This window comes from Pocillopora verrucosa, chromosome 6 (genome assembly GCF_036669915.1).
Source record: "Pocillopora verrucosa isolate sample1 chromosome 6, ASM3666991v2, whole genome shotgun sequence".
NCBI lineage: Eukaryota > Metazoa > Cnidaria > Anthozoa > Scleractinia > Pocilloporidae > Pocillopora > Pocillopora verrucosa.
In genome coordinates, this window is record NC_089317.1 from 793,917 (window position 1) to 811,175 (window position 17,259).

At 38.2% G+C, this 17,259-nt stretch overlaps 3 protein-coding genes across 3 annotated transcripts; 2 read left to right on the forward strand and 1 right to left on the reverse strand.

Annotated features, from left to right (window-relative positions):
- The first annotated feature begins 7 nt into the window (after positions 1-7).
- On the forward strand, positions 8-2,606 carry LOC131792235 (succinate dehydrogenase cytochrome b560 subunit, mitochondrial). Its single transcript, XM_059109614.2, has 6 exons — positions 8-133; positions 211-279; positions 400-501; positions 1,085-1,146; positions 1,299-1,462; positions 1,583-2,606. The coding sequence occupies exons 1-6, from the start codon at positions 117-119 to the stop codon at positions 1,688-1,690; spliced, it is 522 nt and encodes a 173-aa protein (XP_058965597.2). The 5' UTR covers positions 8-116; the 3' UTR covers positions 1,691-2,606.
- Positions 2,607-4,869: 2,263 nt separating this feature from the next.
- Positions 4,870-8,155, forward strand: LOC131792267 (zinc finger protein 714). The gene is made up of 2 exons (XM_059109645.2): positions 4,870-4,939; positions 6,988-8,155. The coding sequence occupies exon 2, from the start codon at positions 7,010-7,012 to the stop codon at positions 7,934-7,936; it is 927 nt and encodes a 308-aa protein (XP_058965628.1). The 5' UTR covers positions 4,870-4,939; positions 6,988-7,009; the 3' UTR covers positions 7,937-8,155.
- Positions 8,156-11,571: 3,416 nt separating this feature from the next.
- Positions 11,572-16,999, reverse strand: LOC131792268 (platelet-activating factor acetylhydrolase IB subunit alpha1-like). The gene is made up of 6 exons (XM_059109646.2): positions 16,785-16,999; positions 14,515-14,623; positions 14,178-14,267; positions 13,340-13,456; positions 12,868-12,990; positions 11,572-12,580 (listed from the first exon to the last, which is right to left on the reverse strand). The coding sequence occupies exons 2-6, from the start codon at positions 14,581-14,583 to the stop codon at positions 12,332-12,334; spliced, it is 648 nt and encodes a 215-aa protein (XP_058965629.2). The 5' UTR covers positions 14,584-14,623; positions 16,785-16,999; the 3' UTR covers positions 11,572-12,331.
- Positions 17,000-17,259: the final 260 nt, after the last annotated feature.

Here is a 17,259-nt window from a genome sequence, read left to right on the forward strand (position 1 = left end):
ACGGCTATTGGTATCTTCCAAATTTCTTTCAAATTCCTTGGATTCTTCTCCAAAACGTTTTCACAAAATTTCATCATTCCTATATTTCCCATAATACACTACGGTAGTATTGCAAGATGGCGGCTCTTCTGAGGTTTGTGGCAAACTACGAGCTAAATGTTTGTCGATTTTCAGTCACTGTTGTTTCTAAATCGTTTCTTAATTACGTAGGAACTCATCCAGGCTTCCTTCAGTGTTAGTCAAAGGATGCTATCGACCATCATCTGCGCTAATGCGAAGGTAAAGTGGATTGGACAGTTAGTGTGTCATTTAGCACGTCTTTAATTTACTTTGCTTTTACTACTCGTTTCTTTTATCTGATTATTGTTATGCAAACATTATTTTTCAATTTTTTTTCAGTATTCCAATTACTACTTCGACCTTGGCTCGAAAGCAGGAAGACTTTTGGTCCAAAAACACTCGTTTGAATAGACCAATGTCACCTCACTTAACAATCTACAGGTACAATGTTCATTTTACAACTTATATGCTCAAAAAAAAAGTATTGACTGATTCTAGGAAAAATAAAGAAAAATTCTGAAATGCCCATCCCTAGAAATCTGCAGACGTTTGAATTTTGGTTCCCATTCTCATGGACAAGAATGAACTTTCTTAATATCAAGTGCAGTTTGTGTCAACAAAAATATATAAACAACAATCAAAATTTGTAATTGAAAGCTCACAGCTATAGACAAAAATTTAACCCGAAAATCCGCACTAAATGTAATGGGGGGGAGGGGGCGGGCTTGCTCTCTTGCTTAAATTTTTCTCCCCCTCCCCCTCCTCCCCCTTTTGCAAGGTTTTGGATCTAAATCTGATAGTTTAAAATAATATCCAGCTGTTTGTCAAATAGAAGTCCAATTTGATTTATCCCCTTTTTTATAGGAAACTTCTCCAATTTTTTTTTTATTCTTGGAGATTTAGTAAATTGTAGAGAAGACCAACTGATATGCTTTATGTGTGAGACTTAGTGTTTGATGATGTTATGTGTGAATTTTTTTCCATTTTTAACGAAGGTGATTTATTGGTTCATTTATTCACTCAGTCCACAGTTGACTTCAATGTTGTCAATAACTCACCGTGGAACAGGAATTGCTATGACAGCAGGTAACTGAATAGAGATGAATTATGTCCATGATGGGGTATGGTCTTTTTTCTCTCCTCGCCCATGGAAGATGGGGGAAATTTGAAGTGTCAGTGTACTGATTTCATAATCTGTTCTATGAAATTTACATAACAATTATTGTTTGTGCTTTCAGTGACAACTGGATTTGCCCTGGCTGCTCTCGGACTGCCAGAGAACTTTGAGCATTATTTAAATTTGGTGAAAGCTTTAGAAATCCCTGCTTTTATAATCTTCAGTGGAAAAACTGCCTTGGCATGGCCACTGTGTTACCATTCATTCAATGGGATCAGACATTTGGTATGTATTACAAATCAAAACAGCAGATTACATGGACAACCCCCTGGCCAAGAGGGTTGGTGAAACTTAACACAACAATTCTTATTGTGTTTTGTTTGTTTGTTTGGTTTTATTTTTCAGGCATGGGATCTTGGTCATGGCTTTGACATGAATATTCTCTACAAGACTGGTTGGTTTGTGTTTATTGGTTCCATGGGTGCTGCTGCTGCTCTGGCTTATTTCCTGTGAATCAAACTTGAATTTTGTGAATTGATAAAATACAGGGAAGCAGAGGAGTTCTAAGAAACATGTTCTTTGCTTTGTTAACCCTTTAACTCCCATTAGCGATTAACAGATAACTTCTCCCTGTAACATCCACACATTATCCAGCTAACATGTTATAAGAATACTCAAACTTATCAGGTAAAAGTTAGTACCCTTGATCTAACACCAAATTCTCATGACTTATTTACAAGGAAATGTGTAGCAGCTAGAGGGGAGAATTAACAATCAGATCTTGGGAGTTAAAGGGTTAAGTTTTGTACTGACCACGTTATAGACTTTCTAGTTTGACAAATATGTAAATCTGATTTAAATATCTATTGTTGTTTCATTTAAAACACAAATAGGACTGAAAGTCGAACCAAGAGCACATTGGAGAGCAGCTTTTTGTTAGAGCTTACATTCACACAATGGATTATTTATGAGAAAATTCTGAAACAGGTCCATATTTTTTTCCACCATAAAAGTCCAAAGAACAGTCCTTGGTGTTAACATCAAACTCCTAGTATTTTTCCTGTCATATATCCTATCTGTTATTGGGAGTGAAACATCACCAAGGATTTCATGGTTTTTTTAGACTAAAATTTTTCCCAAATTGTCTAAATTGAATTGCATATTCAGGTAAAATAAATGTTAAGGAATTTTTGAATGGACCTTCATTCTTTTCCAGTGATGCTTTTGACCTGTGCAATGCAGGTTCAAGTCCTGGCCAGTTATTTAAACAAAGTTCAGCTGTTGTTTAACAAAACCATGTTCCTAACTATCTTCAGTTTGGCTCAGTCTTTATCTGAATAATTATTTTTGTGACTGGAATTGTCAAGAAGGCCAAAAGCTTGCAGTGGAAGGAAATTTATTTGATTAAATCCACCCTCTCATAGAGAAAGCCTGAGGTTCACTGCTTGCCCAAAACTGGGGTTTGGGTAAGACCTGGTGTAAATAACCAATCTGTAGTGTTGTGTTCTTGGGCAAGAGACTTAATTCTCACAATCCAGAGGGGTGAATCGACCTATCTGAGAGTCCAAATGTGTACTGGGCAACCTGTGTTAGAGTAGCATTTCAGGGAGAGTAGCAATACCTTTTGTCACTTCTTAAGCTCTTACGGAATAGGCCACCAAGTTCGTATGCAGACTTACCTTCCTAATTTTTTTCTTTGTTTACTCTCTCCCCCCTGCCCCACCCCCTTTCCCCCTCTCCCCCTCCCCTTTCCCATCTTCCGTTTCTCCAACCCACTTCCTTTCCAGGACCCTAATATTGAGTAACGACCTTAATCTTGCCAAAAACTGGGCAAGTTTCGTTCTATGATTTTTTCGGAATACGCAACACCTCTACGCCGATAAAGACCACCACGTACTGATCCGTTACCTGGCAACTCGCTGAGTGACGTACGTTGAAGGATGATGTCAAAACTCGCCTATTTTCTAAGCTGCTATAGGAAGTAAATAATTCCATTTTTGGTCATCACACGCAAGAAAATGAGAAGAACATGTGTCAAATTATTAATTTCTTAATCGAAGATCCTGTTTTGATCATCAGTTCAGGAAGTGTTGTGAACTGTTAAACGAAAAATATATATTTACAACACGTACAACAGCATTTGGGAAAATGAATGAAATATCAGGAGATAGCTTTTGGAGTTTCAACCAGACAGACTCTTCGAACCTTCTCCAAGGAGATGATAACTTGTCGACAGCTCTGTTCCTAAGCCCTCCACGCGGGGAATATGAGGTTTGGCCCGGCCATCATGGGAGTTCCTCAAACAGAATTTCAGTCAGCGATTTTTCAATTCCCAAGTTTCAAATGCGGCTGGCATCAAATCAAGGTAATCCGAAACAGCTTGCAGCACTTCTGAAAGAAAAGCGGACGAAAAAGAAACGTATTTTGGGATCGAAATTTGAGGAAACTGCGAGCGTTTCCACAAAAAACACAATTACTGATCAATTGGTCAATCATCGGGAGCGTTGAGTAGAATTTCAATGGCTGGAACTCTAGAAGAGACGACACCTAGATTTAATGAATGACGATGATTGTAAGAAGGTTTTAGCGCTCTATGGTATTTTCAGTTAATTTGTGTGAAGAGAAGGAAAAATCCCACCCTCAGAAAAAAGAAGGGAAAAAAACTGAAAATATGCGACCTTATTGTTTCTTAATCGTCGAAGTATTTTTCAGCTTGGTTGATTGGAATAACGAGCTCTAAAGCCAAATGTCTAACTGTTAATGAGGTTGTTTTGTTCTTTTTTTCAATAGATTTTTTGAATGTCGTTGAACAAAGTTACCGCGCCATTTCTTTTCGTAGCTCCATTAAGGAACTGATGAAACTCGGAGACGTTTTTTGATGCAATGCCTTTTAGCAAGAGAATTTAGCCAATTTGAAATTGTTTATACGGCAGTTTCGGAATTTTTTTCCGATAAATAGAAATCTTCGTTAGCAAGGGATCTCCTTAGTGAACAAATCTCCAACCAAACTTCGGCCTTTCCCAATAACAATTCACTCCTCCCCCTGTAACCTCAACCTATTCTTAAAATATCATGTTTAAATTCGTATTTGTTTTAAATTTGTGATATACTTGATTCCCGTTGGTACGGACGAGGGAAATTTACTAAAGATTTTATCGTATTTAAGCTCGTAGAGTGTCTTGCTTCAAACTGTTATCATCTTTCGACCTTTTTTCGCTGAATTACGTTCTTTAACAGTTTACAAAAACAAATTCAGTTTATTAGAGCCGGGAAACTTGCATATGAGCTGTTTCGATCCCTCTCTGCATAAACAAGAACAAACAAACAAATAAAGCAACAACAACAACAACAAAAATAATCAGAGAAAGACATTTTTTCGTCTTGTGACGAGCGTGGGCAAGGAAAAAAATCCTCAGGAGGGGTCGAATCCACGAGGGTTCGAGTCCCGTGAGGGTCTGGGACTGTTTCTTTGTCCCTCTTTCGTGACAGGACGAAAAAACATCTTTCTCCATTTCATTACCTTGCACAAAATTTAACATCCTTCTTGTTCTGCTTAAACAAAGTGTTCTGTGAAAATTGGTGTCTTATCTTGACCCTTCCGCTGGAAAAAAAAAAGGTAATGCTCGGAGACAGGCTCTCGTTTGAGAATCATCGAAATTCTACTGTGTAAGCATGCGCGTGACAGAGATTCGGTCACGTGCTCAGCAGTGGAAGAGGTTTTGCTCCTGTTTTGATTGAGCTGATTTTCGAGCGTTGAGTAAGGTTAGTAATCAGCCTCAAATGTCTCATTTTGGCCATTACGTAAACTTTAATCTGTTTTTGACTTTCGTTCGTTCTTGGTATCACGTAACAATTTGAGCTTGAGCTCAGATGTACGGGCCAGTCAGATGTGAAATTGAGGTCTGATGGTTTTCCGTGCGTTATTTGCCGGTTGAGTATTTTATTTATGTTTTATTACTTTGCGAGAGAAAAAGAAACAGATCGGAACGAAATCGACCTTAATTTGGACTGATCTGACAACCAAAGCGAACTATTGAATGATTAGCTTCGACTGTTGATCGGCGTACAATCACTGTTGATATCAACTGTAATACAGTCGAAATCGATTGAACATTTGATAATCGTGTAGTCTTTGTACTGTAAAAATTGCAACTTCTGCTTAACACGTTATTTTTTCGGGTTCTTTTTTCCCCAAGCAATCGTTTCACTATGAGCTTTTGCAGTTCTGGCTATGCTTTGTTATTTGTACCCAGTCCCTCTGGGCTACTCGCAAGCAGGAGTAACGAGGTGTATCTTGTCACGCGTACGAGCTTTAACATGTTCGACATGAAAAACTGGCACTCTTGTGCTTGTTGGAAAGGAAATTAATGAAACTTAGGTATTTGTTCACAGATATTGTGAAAAGGGGTTGTGGTCATGATTACTGTTCATCTTACCATTTGTAGTCATTACTCCTAAAGATTAAGGGGGTAAGTTTCCAAAATAACTGTTGTGCTGCGTCAATGGGAGAGTATAACGGGGTACTTTAGTCTTATCAATTGAGTTGATAATGTAAATTGGCCATATTTTGAGTGTTAGCCCTTCGTCAGATTGAATCCCAAAAGGTTGTGTTAAAAGTGTGACATTGTCACCTAAAGGTGCCTTGAGGTGCACAATAGAAACTTTGTAATCCATATCAGACATAACCATATTTTTGTTGAGGAACAATATCACTGTCTTGTAAATCGAATAAGAAAGATGCTAATTTTTTAGGTTGCTAAAGAAGTAGAGAAAGATGTTTTTTTTGTCTTGTCATGAACATGGGACAAAGAAAAAATACTGAGTCCCCATGAAGAATCCGTTCTAAGACCTTTAGATTCTGCACTCCGATGCTCTTCCACTGAGCCACAAGGACTCTGTAGTGAGCAAGGCCCATATCACAGTCACTGATCACAGATATTTCATTCCCTTTGCTATAGTACCCATTGCAGGTGATCTTTTCTTCCACTCAGAATGTATTAAGTAAGGTTACAACTGCTTTCTGGACTGTTTTAGCAGGTTTCAGATTTGATCCTTGGCTGAGTGTCTGTGTTTTGTTCCTGGGCAATATTCTGCACTCTCTTTGTGCTCCTATTCTTCCAATGTATTTATCAGTACTAGCAAAATAGAGAACACCTGCCAAAAGAGCAGGGATAACCTGCTGTAGTTATGCTACTAGGTACTTGTAATACTGAAACAGGGATTGGTTTAAGCCAAATGGGCTTTCAACTCACAAACTGACTTTTATATCTGGCTTGTAAAGTTGACTCAACAAGATGGTAAGGTGAAGTGAATCCCAAGTTCTGACTGACTACCTGAGTGAACAAAATGAATCCATGATGCCTGTTGGGGGTTGTCTATTTTGCTGCCATTTCTTAGTTACATAAGAAATCTTAATCATTCAGGCTCAGCCAGTCAAGATAGCCGTATTTCAACCTCTTTTTGCATTTTTCTGAAAATCCTTAAATCAGTTTGAATAATTTCCAGATATTATGACTTTCTATTCTTACAAGTACATCGTTGACAGCTGCACTTATGAACTTTTAAGTCCTCTGACCCCTAAGAGTGATTAGGATCTAATTTCTTCATACAATATCACCCTTGAATTACATATTAAGGTCATGAGAATGAAGGAAATGATCACCAACTATAAAAGCTTTTGATTGTTTCTCAGATTCTCCTTACAGCACCTAAAGAAATGTATGGAGAAAAGTATGGAGATTATGAATACTGATGTTAGGGTGTAAAGGGTAAGACTCCTGGTAGCAACATCTTGTATGTTTTTTTTTCAGATTATCTTTCCAGTATTACAAAATGTCAAATAACAAGAAGAACTACAATTGTATTCAATGCGACAAGTCTTTCAAAGACTCGCAAGGGTTGAAGAGGCATATGTTGGTTCACACTGGCGAGAAGCGGTACCAGTGCAATCAGTGTGAAAAGCGCTTCAGACACTCAACCACCTTGAAAAGGCACCTGGTGGTTCATAGCGACGAAAAACCCTTCAAATGTCCACACTGTGACAAAGAGTTCAAACTTCAGTCGGGTTATCAAAGACATATCGTTGTTCATACCGGCGAGAAACCATACAGTTGTACTCAGTGCGATAAGCTTTTTAACCGCTTGTCGAGTTTGACAAGGCATTTAAGAATGCACAGCGGAGTAAAACTCTATCATTGTACTCAGTGTGACAAGCGTTTCACACAATCGCTTAATTTGCGAGTTCACTTGCGAACTCACAGCGGCGAGAAGCCTTTTTCGTGTCACCATTGCAACAGACAGTTCACGCAGTCTTCAAGCCTACGCAGGCATTTGGAAATACATACCGGAGCGAAACCCTTCCAGTGTCTACGCTGTAACAAGTGTTTTAAGAATTCGCGAAGTTTGGAACTACACGAAATGAAGCATCGTGGAAGCAGAATTTACAAGTGCGATCAATGTGAAAAGACTTTCAAGACCGGGTCCACAATGCGAAGACATCAGCGAATACACTCAGGAGAAAAGCCCTTTCAGTGTAGTTTTTGTAACAAGTGTTTTAATCGCGGGTCAAATTTACAGACACACCTCCGAGTTCATACTGGAGAGAAGCCATATAAATGTGACCATTGTGACAAGTTTTTTAACCAGCTTTCAAATTTGCGAACACATCAGCGGAAAGCAGCAGAGAAATCCGGTTCAAAGGTTGTTATTGACACAATTATTTGTGCTTCGGATGAACTGATCCATCAAAACCAAGGATAAATAATGTTTCCTGAAGGAAAGGAAGCAAGTATTTGAACTGGAGGCGCCATGTAAACTACCGAAACTGTTGTTGTCAAATATTGAAGCTATTTTATCTACATGCACGACACAGGTGAAATGTTTTGCGTTGATCCAAAGCAATTTTGAATTGTGGTTTAAAAGAAAAGCGTATTTTGCGCAAGTGTCTAAAAATCAAAATAAAAGTTATTACAACTGCCAGTGAGATGAAAAGGAAGATACCACAAGGAGCTGATGGGAACTTAAATTGAAAACATTGACTGTCCAAATGACAGTTGACGGGAGTTTTGTACGTGATTGAACAAAATAGGGGCGCGAGTTTTATTAAAACAAACCAATGAGAATTCAAAATGAACACAAGCCAACAGCTCATTGCGCGGGAAAACGCCAATTGGTTATAGTTTGAATCCGATTGGTTGAAAAAGAAAGCGCGCGTTTTCTTGCCCGTTCACAACCTACCAGAACAAAGGTAAATACCTCCAGGAGCCGATGAGTACTCAAATTAAAACAAGTCAAGTGCTCTCAGCGTCGAATGGCCTAAGTAACCAAGTCAACATTGGTTTCAGTTTTGAATGCGAATGGTCGAGTAAGAAGCGCACGAGTTCTCGCGACCAATCACGAAGCAAACTTAGGCCAAAGCAATCCGAATTACTTTCCGCACTCATTTGAACAGTGCTTCCATTGAAAATTGTCAATCGTAATCCGGAATTTCATTTTAATATCACCACGCTTTGTGATTGGTCCTGAAAACTTGCACCATTTTCTCAACCAATGAGATGCATTTTTTTTCTACCCGCGTTTTCTCATGACCAAATATGGAATTAGTTAATCGTAGAAGTCATTTAAAAGAATACTTTTCCATTTATTGACGAACTACATGTAGTAAACACTCCGTCCAAAGCAAAATTTAGGAAATGGCTGGTAAAAACAGCAACATCTTAAAATTGACCCAAATATGGAAAAGTAGGATACCCACTGTGATTGCAAAACATCCCCGATGCGTATGAACATCCTTCATATGTAGCAAACCATGGAGAACATGAAGATATTTTTGATTTGTGGTCGTCAATTAGAATAAACTATCTTGATGATTGACGTCGTTGCATGGGTCACCTTATATCACCGCAGAAATCAAACAGATCAAATTTTAGTCCCACCTTTTTCTTGACGACAGTTGCTAATGTTAATGATCTTTATCAAGGATGTAAATATGGTTTTTTTTATCTCCAATAATTTTCTTCCATAAGCGGCTGTCGATGGTGAAACAGATGGTTGAGAAGGGATTGTAAGCAGAAGAAGACGAAACCAAAACACGACAGCCTGCCCATACGGCAGTAAGAGGTCTTTCTTCGAAATTGCTGCTGTTAAATCTCTCTAAGACTTAAATGGCAGATTTATATGTAAAATACGGTGTTTGGCACACCCAGATTGCGCAACGTTCTCGCTTGATCAGATTTCCAATTAAGGAGCTGGGTTATTCAGAGAAGTTATTGTGAAATAATTATGCCAAATAAGGACTTATAAATGAACTTCAGTCACTGATTTGAACACCGACAAAGTCTTAACGCTGAAAAAAAGTGGAAAACCAGAGAGAAAACTTGGATTTAAAAGATATTTTTAGGTAAGAAACTCGTCATTATTTGTCGCGGGGGAGGGGTGGATGGGTGGGTGGGTTGGAGAATTTTAGGGGGGACCACTTGGTTTCCAGGGGACCGTAGGGGGTCAGTTGTCGCCAACGTAGTTTAAAGGAGAGACTATAGGAAATTCACTGTCAACGAGGGGGGATCGTGAGAATATCGCAGAGCCCTAGAGGGGACCAAGTGAATTTTATCGTGACTCAACAAAAATCCACCGAATCTCTCTCTCCCCTCCCTGGGGATAAAAAATGACCAGTCACTAAATATAATTTTTGTTCCATGAAATAAACTTCAAGAGTAGAGAAATATTATTTAGAAAAGAATTAAGCTGAATTCATATTGCGAAATAATCTGTCTTACATATTAGACGTCTCAAAAAGTTGCGCAAGTCGTGTCGGCTGATTTTTGATCAAAGAGTCCCAGACGAATCTTAATTACCGATATATAAATCGTGCCTAATTATTTGTTTCCTCATTTTTTTCTGGAAATCTACTTGGTTGTTTCCCGTGATAGTACGTTATTAACTGAACCGAAGAGCAGAATTTTCATCCGCTTTTTTATAGCAGAAACGAAGTTACTTTCAAGATGAGTGGTGAAATTACAGAGAAGATCACTTATGTCGACGCACAGGGGATACTGGCTAATGAAGAAGCTGATCCCATCAGTGGGGTCTGCGCGGAAATACAGGTGACTTTGGTGACTTCAAGGATTTTAGCAGAGAACTATGAATATTCAAATAATATTTCTGAATTTACGTACGCGAGGCAAAGAGGAGAGAGGCGCTCATTGAACGCCGACGAAGAAGGAGTAACGACTGGTCGAAACAAGGAACAAAGTGGCATTTTACGTAATCTGAATCAACGGAGAAACAGGTTTTGCTTGACTGACGTGAGAGAGTCGAATCTTCTTCGACGCAGACGAGAAAAACGCAGTTTGAATGAATCTAAAACTGAGAAAGGTGGCCCTGTGGAGATAAATTTGTCAGAGGTTGCTAGTTTTCAAGATCAAGAGACAATCAGCGCTCCACAGATAACACTTCCACATGATGAATTTGGTGATGTTCTCTCTCCAGGACCATCACCACGTGACCAGTCAAATATGGGTTCCAGTTTTGAAAAGAAATTTAGTGGCCGCGCTACACGTGATCGGGATGAGATCGGTTCCAGTTTCCTCTCCTTAAAGCTACCATCAAGTGACGAGTCTGAAGTGGGTTCCAGTTCCCCGGAGAACGTCCTTGGTCATTCGCCTCAGATATCGCCATGTCTTCGCATTGAAATGGTAACCAAGTTTGAAGAATTAGTCATTATTCACTCACCACGTGGCAGAGAACGATCCAAATCTTTATTAGATTAGATTGACACTGGCTACGGGTTCATGGTCGAACATTTGTAGGGTGAAACCATCTATGGGGGGGAGGGAAGTGGGTAGATATAATTCGCTGGGGGGGGAAAGGGGTTGGGAAACCTGTTTTTCATCTGTGAAAAAACAAGGTAACTTCACAACTGCCAATCAGAACATCAGAAAATGTCACGATGAATAATGACTCAAGGTAAAATAAAACTGCCTGAAGCGCGGGAAAAAGCGGGTGATCAAGTTGCGATTGGTTTTAAAAGTAATCTGAGATTGAGTCTGTTTTACTTTATTTCTCCCTATGACTGGTACAGAAAACTCGCGTCACTTTCTCAACCAATCAGATTCAAAACTGAAATCTATTCGTGACTTGATCACCCGCCTTTACCGCGATTTAGGAAGTTTGCTTGTTTTCCTGATGAGTTCTCATTGGCTCTTTTTCTCCTCTTTTGATCGGTCGCGCAAATTTTCCAAACCAATCACAGGATGAAGCAAAAAAACAATTACATTACTTTCTCTTAAGTGAAAAAAATGCAAATATATTTTTAAGCCATAAACGACAAAAGAAACTAGTCAGTTGTTTCCCAAATGTTTTAAAACATTAACGTTGAATGGGTTGTTCTGGCAGTGACCTTTAAATTATTTTTAATAGTTTTAATTTTTCATTGTATTGTAATGTATCTACTTAACGACCAAAGATCTGCGAAGATCCAGTCTCGGGATGTCATATCACTAAATGAATTTGACGTGACTTTATGCTAAAGCCAGAAGACAAGCGAAGTCGTTCCATAATGTATAACGCTGAGAAATTAAATTCCTTTTTGAATTTTGACCGGCAGTTTTACTCTTAATTCATATATTAAGTTAGTTTCGTTTCCACGGAGGGAAGAAATAATTTAAGCCATTCCTCTTACTTTCGAAAACTTAATTTCATACCCTCGTCTTTAAATACATAATTTTTAAAGGTATTTCTTGAATTGAAGAAAGGCGGCAAACACAGGTGCCTTTTACCCACATGGATAAAAGTCAAATTTTTACAGGGAATCAAACAAGAAGAAATAATTTGAATAAAAAATAGTACATTCCCCACCACATTATTTAATCACTCATATTGATGAAATTAATTTCTTGCACCTCAAGATGTCGCAACGCAATATCTTGCTATATCTCCTAACGTTAAGTGTCGTAACGCAGTATCTCGTAACGTAAAATCTTGGAACGCAAAATCTCGTAACGTAATATCTGATATCGCAACGCACTATTGCGTGACAATATCAAACAGCCTTTGCGAAGGAGACTACCAATACGGGCGATTTATACATTTTTTTTCCATTTTTACGCACAACCAATGGTAAACGAGACGTCACGCACAAACTGTCTTTACAAATACCTAATATTTCAGAAATTTAACGATGACTTCTGAGATGTGTTTGCAGAATTTCTTGTATCCTTTTCTGGTCATGTGAAGATAGTCGAACATGTCTTCGTGACTAATAACTCCATCACTTCTGACAAAGCCTGGATCCGAGTCCAGATATAGAGAGTTTGGTATGGCCTCAATCAGTTCTTTGAGTGAATGGTTCACCTGGAAATGTTTTTCGCGGAGAGGGTTTGGTTGTTTTCCTCGTGGAAGTAGACCCTATTAATCAGGAAAGGAAATTAAAACCTTAGGCTGGAAAAAGGAAGATGATACAAATTCCTGGAACGAGAGGAGATATAGATAAGTTCCTTTTTTAAGGTTGGTTAAGCTGTGCAGGCGCTGTGATTGAACACAGGCTTCCCACCCAAAATGTCCTTCTTTCAAAATGGGATGTTCCTTAAGATGGTTTTTAAATATTTCCTTACAAACCCACTTAAATAAACATGGCATTCCACCAATCCTACTTCATGGCATTTTGTAAAATGCAAAGAACCATCTTATCTTACCAGTACAATGATTTTTGCAGAAGGCAGCTTGCTTGTTATACTCCATACAACTGATTCAATTCCTTCTACAACTTGGTCTGCTGTACTGTGATGATTATTTGTTCCAATCAATAATACAACAACCTGAAATCAAGAAAAAAAAGTTGTGATCAAATCAAAAAAATTTAATTAATAAGATTAATTTGGTTTTATCGACTACATTGGTAATGGAAATTGGCGTCCATGAAGAGTTTCTGAAGTTGACATTTCCAGCATTAGCTCTCTGATCAGAATGAATGATTAACCTGAATGGCTGGGGAAGAGGTAATGCTCAGCTTTAGAAACTGTTTCCAATCTTCAATCTACAGTATTAATGCAGTTGATAAAACCAAATTATCTTGTATTGTCTTGAAAATCTTCGCTATAAAGAATGAAAATAATATTAGTTAATTTTGGGTGACTTGGCAAGTAGCTGCTACCTCTGCCTCCTTACCTTGGGATTAATATTATCCAGTTCTCCATTTTCTATTCTCCACAACACATGCTCTGTACAATCTCCTCCAATTCCAAAATTAAGAGAATTTAGGGATGCAAAGTAAGTATCCCAAGCCTGTAGGATGAAAGGAAAAGAAAAAAAATGACATGATTTACCTACGAGAAGCCACAAGAAACTGACTCCTTCCATTGCAGAAGGGAAAAGAATTGGCAGAGGGAAGGAAAGTCACTTTCTTACAGTCTCAACCTGGAAACTCCCCAGATGCCCTAGTACCAGCACCTGCTTTTCTCTTTTAGCCCTCTTTCCCTCCCCCCCCCCCACCATACCTTGAGTACATTTTTGTTCTCCCCCCCTACCAACTACACTGATTCATCCAAATTAATGTGGGCTAATATTGGCCAATACCAGCCATTGTGGGTAAACTGTAGCTGCTATCATTTCTACAGTTCAAATGAAGGTTATATCTTCACTCTGGAGTTGATTGAGATAGAATTCAGTTTATAACATAGCTAGTAAATTTGTCTAATCTAATTCAATTGTGTGAGCATGCTTCATATTCCTATTGTGCATGCTCATGACATCAGCAAACGAGTCCCTTGAAAAAAAATTTTCCTTTGGGTTGAAAATGTGATAAAACAATTGGTTCATACATCAGCTGTGCGTTCATCGAGATATGAAGCACTTGGGAAGTTACGCATCTTTTGTGCTCTCCAAACTTCCCGTGTGCTTCATGTCTCAATGAACACACGCTGACATATGAACCAATTGTTAATTAAAACTAGCCAATATAAAAGATATGTTTCAGATCAATATTATTACCAGCTTAACCAATTACCTCAGTCTCCTTCATATTGCGAATCAGTGAGTCGCCAATGAATAAAACATTACATGGAGAAAACTTGCCATCATGTAAAAATCTCTCATGCTAGCAAAAGGAACAAATGAATTAATAACTTTAAAAAAAATTACGGTTTTAGTGCAATTAAAAGTTATATCATTAAGACATAAATAACTGAGAATTTCACAGGGAAAGCTTTTTATAGCAAACTTATTTCCTAGATCTCTCTTCACACAGTCTCTTTCACTCCAGGAGGGAAGGATGAAGAGAGAGACTGGAAACTTGGAGAATCAAAGTTCCTAGAGACTAGGCTCCATTTCCCTATTTTTCTCACCATGCTCATCCATCTGTTATCACCTTGGACGTCCTTCACAGGTGTTGGTAAAGTAGCAGGATTTGACATCTTGCATATAATTTGTCTAACAGTCACAAAACTGCAACTCCTAGCACAAAAAGTAAGTCACATCAACAACTCTGCACAAACAAAGCTTATCTCAATTTCTGTGGCATGAGGTGACCAGGGGTACAGCTACACTCCCTGGTCAGCACATGATTTATACCCAGATTGCAGTTTCCCATTTAGTTTTGAGCGAAATATTTTTAAGAAGCAAGAACTTTGAATTGCTGGATGGATACTTGTACATAAATGGTTGTGGTCATTTTTTACAAGAATACCAGGGATCTGAACTCACACAAGTTGATGTGTTGTATTTATTTTCACCAAGGGTAGCTGGCCTCTACAGACAGAATGCCAACCATTACCAGTTACGCCACCTGCCAATTACCCTGAAAGCGCAGCACTACACAATTTATACCTCTGGGTGGAGAAAGACTCAGTAAGATCAAGGTATCTCTCTTCGGGATAAAACAACAGCCTGACCAGGTATTGCCCTTAGACATCTTGATCCCAAGTCTTGTGGAATAACCCTTTAACACCCATGAGTGACCAAGACAGAATTTCTCCTTACAATATCAATACAATGTCAAACAGATAAGTGATGAGAATAAAGAAAATTATCAATTTGGGGATAATTAGTTGATCCAATATTAAATTCTCTGAACTAACATTATAAGAATTGTATGGTTGACAGTAAGGAGAATTACAAATTTGATCTGAGAGTTAAAGGAATAACTGCATGCCACCAAGTCTCCTACAGTCAATGACTTATCACTATCATTACTATCAGGGCTGTGATTCAATTTTTTTGTCATTATCTGGAAACCTTAAAAATATTAACAAGATAATTTGGTATTATCAACTGGGTTGATAATGTAAATTGGCCACTGTCAGAGCCCTGATCACTGTCAGAGTCCTGATCAAAATGTCAGCTAATGGTGTTCAATTTACATTATCAACTCTGTGACAGAACCAAATTTCCCCTTGATAGCAAACCCTCATCATTGATACATCTGTGATCAAAAATAAACTACTCAGGAAGATGTTGACTATTTTATCTCAGTTTTTTGAGGAATATCCTTTGGAACTGTAAAGATCTTAAAAAAAATTTGTATGCAGATGAAATTCTATCTGGGTTTATCCCCTTTTTTTAATTTTGTTTTCAGCATTTTGTTATGTCAACGTTGTGGAAATTAGACTTGTACGTGATCCAATATCAAACTCCATATAAGCAGTAATGTACGTCCATCAAAAAACTTTACGAGTATGACTGACAGCAAAAGAGGTGATCTCTAAAAGCCATTTCTCTTAGTTCAAATATTCAGTGAAAATTACGCTCATAGGTCAAAATTCACCTTGTTTCTTTAAAAGTTACTTTACGCTAGCCCCTGTTACAAAAAGATAGTCACTGTGATTCTTTCCTGAAAAATTGACTTGTGCACATTTCGCGATAATATCAAGTATTCACAGCGAATCCGCCGATGATTTAAACACAGATAATTTGGTCGAGATGAGGAAATAGTTCTTCGGGAACGAAGTTAATTTTGCGAACTTACAGACCTCCATATTCCAGTACAAAAAGAAAAGCAAAAGGTTTTAATAATTCAAGATTAACATCCACAGAGCTTTCATAAAACAAAGTTATGAGGACGCCGCTATAATCAATCCGAGAATAGATGTTGATATTGATCGTTCGCGTCCTTCACATCCCACAATAATAGGAAAATATTTCACTAATTTTTCAGCAACTTCGTTTGCACTGTTACAGTTTATAAACAAAACATGAGTATTTCGAAAAAAATTCCAAATATTTATCATCATCCAAATCTATAACTACAACATAGCCCGCGAAAGCAATAATTTATTTTCATTCATTTACCTCCGAGTCGGTAATCTCGTAATTTCTTTCCGAGATTATTCTTGTAAATAAACTAGCCTACTAGTTTGGAATTTGATACAACTGATAACGGAAATCCAGCGAAAAAGTTACAGTGGATGCAACGTCTAATGTTCACGGAGAAAGCTAGCTTTTACTCTGGTAATTCCCTGGTGTTAAATTAATTGTCTGTGACGGCCTTGACCGATATTTTGAGTTGTAAACTCTCGTGTTATCTGAAATTTTTAATGTACTCAGAGCAAACGAGTAAGGAAAACGATCTTACTCTGCCCCTGTGACAAATCATAACTGCTTTTAAAGTAGCACTTACCGCTTAGCAAGTCATCAATTTCTTAAGTGTCGTGTGATAGCGCAGCCGCCTTCGAATCCTCAGAGAACGAAAATTTGGACAACATCCATATTTATAGCGTGGTAACCATTACAACCGACACCCCCTGGCTAAAACGCGATTAACAAGGGACACCTTAAAAGCTTTGGGAAGCGAAATTAGTGATTGCAGATGAATGACTAAGAAGAACGAGACAACAGCTGTAGAAAGGGTCACGTGATAAGTTAGGACATTCAAAACTTCCGGTATTTCCACTTCCGGTGGGAACCGGAAATCGCTAAGGAGTAGCTAGCCGATCCATTGACAACAACTGTCAAAAGCGTTAAAAAGTTTGAAGTTTGAAGTTTGTTCCTTGACAACATTACTAAAGAAATATTTTTGATGATTTCACTAGTTGAAGTTTTCATTACTGACATAAAACAGACATGCTTTGCTCACCAAAGTACCCACAAAAGGA

Bases quoted from the DNA above. Each gene is read 5' to 3' on its own strand.
- LOC131792235 (XM_059109614.2), top strand. The intron at 1,147-1,298 runs GTAACTGAATAG...TTGTGCTTTCAG, and splicing joins AGGAATTGCTATGACAGCAG to TGACAACTGGATTTGCCCTG. The intron at 1,463-1,582 runs GTATGTATTACA...TTTATTTTTCAG, and splicing joins TCAATGGGATCAGACATTTG to GCATGGGATCTTGGTCATGG.
- LOC131792267 (XM_059109645.2), top strand. From the start codon at position 7,010: ATGTCAAATAACAAGAAGAACTACAATTGTATTCAATGCGACAAGTCT.
- LOC131792268 (XM_059109646.2), bottom strand. From the start codon at position 14,583: ATGTCAAATCCTGCTACTTTACCAACACCTGTGAAGGACGTCCAAGGT. The intron at 13,457-14,177 runs GTAATTGGTTAA...TTCATCCTACAG, and splicing joins GCAATATGAAGGAGACTGAG to GCTTGGGATACTTACTTTGC. The intron at 12,581-12,867 runs GTAAGATAAGAT...CCTGATTAATAG, and splicing joins CTGCAAAAATCATTGTACTG to GGTCTACTTCCACGAGGAAA.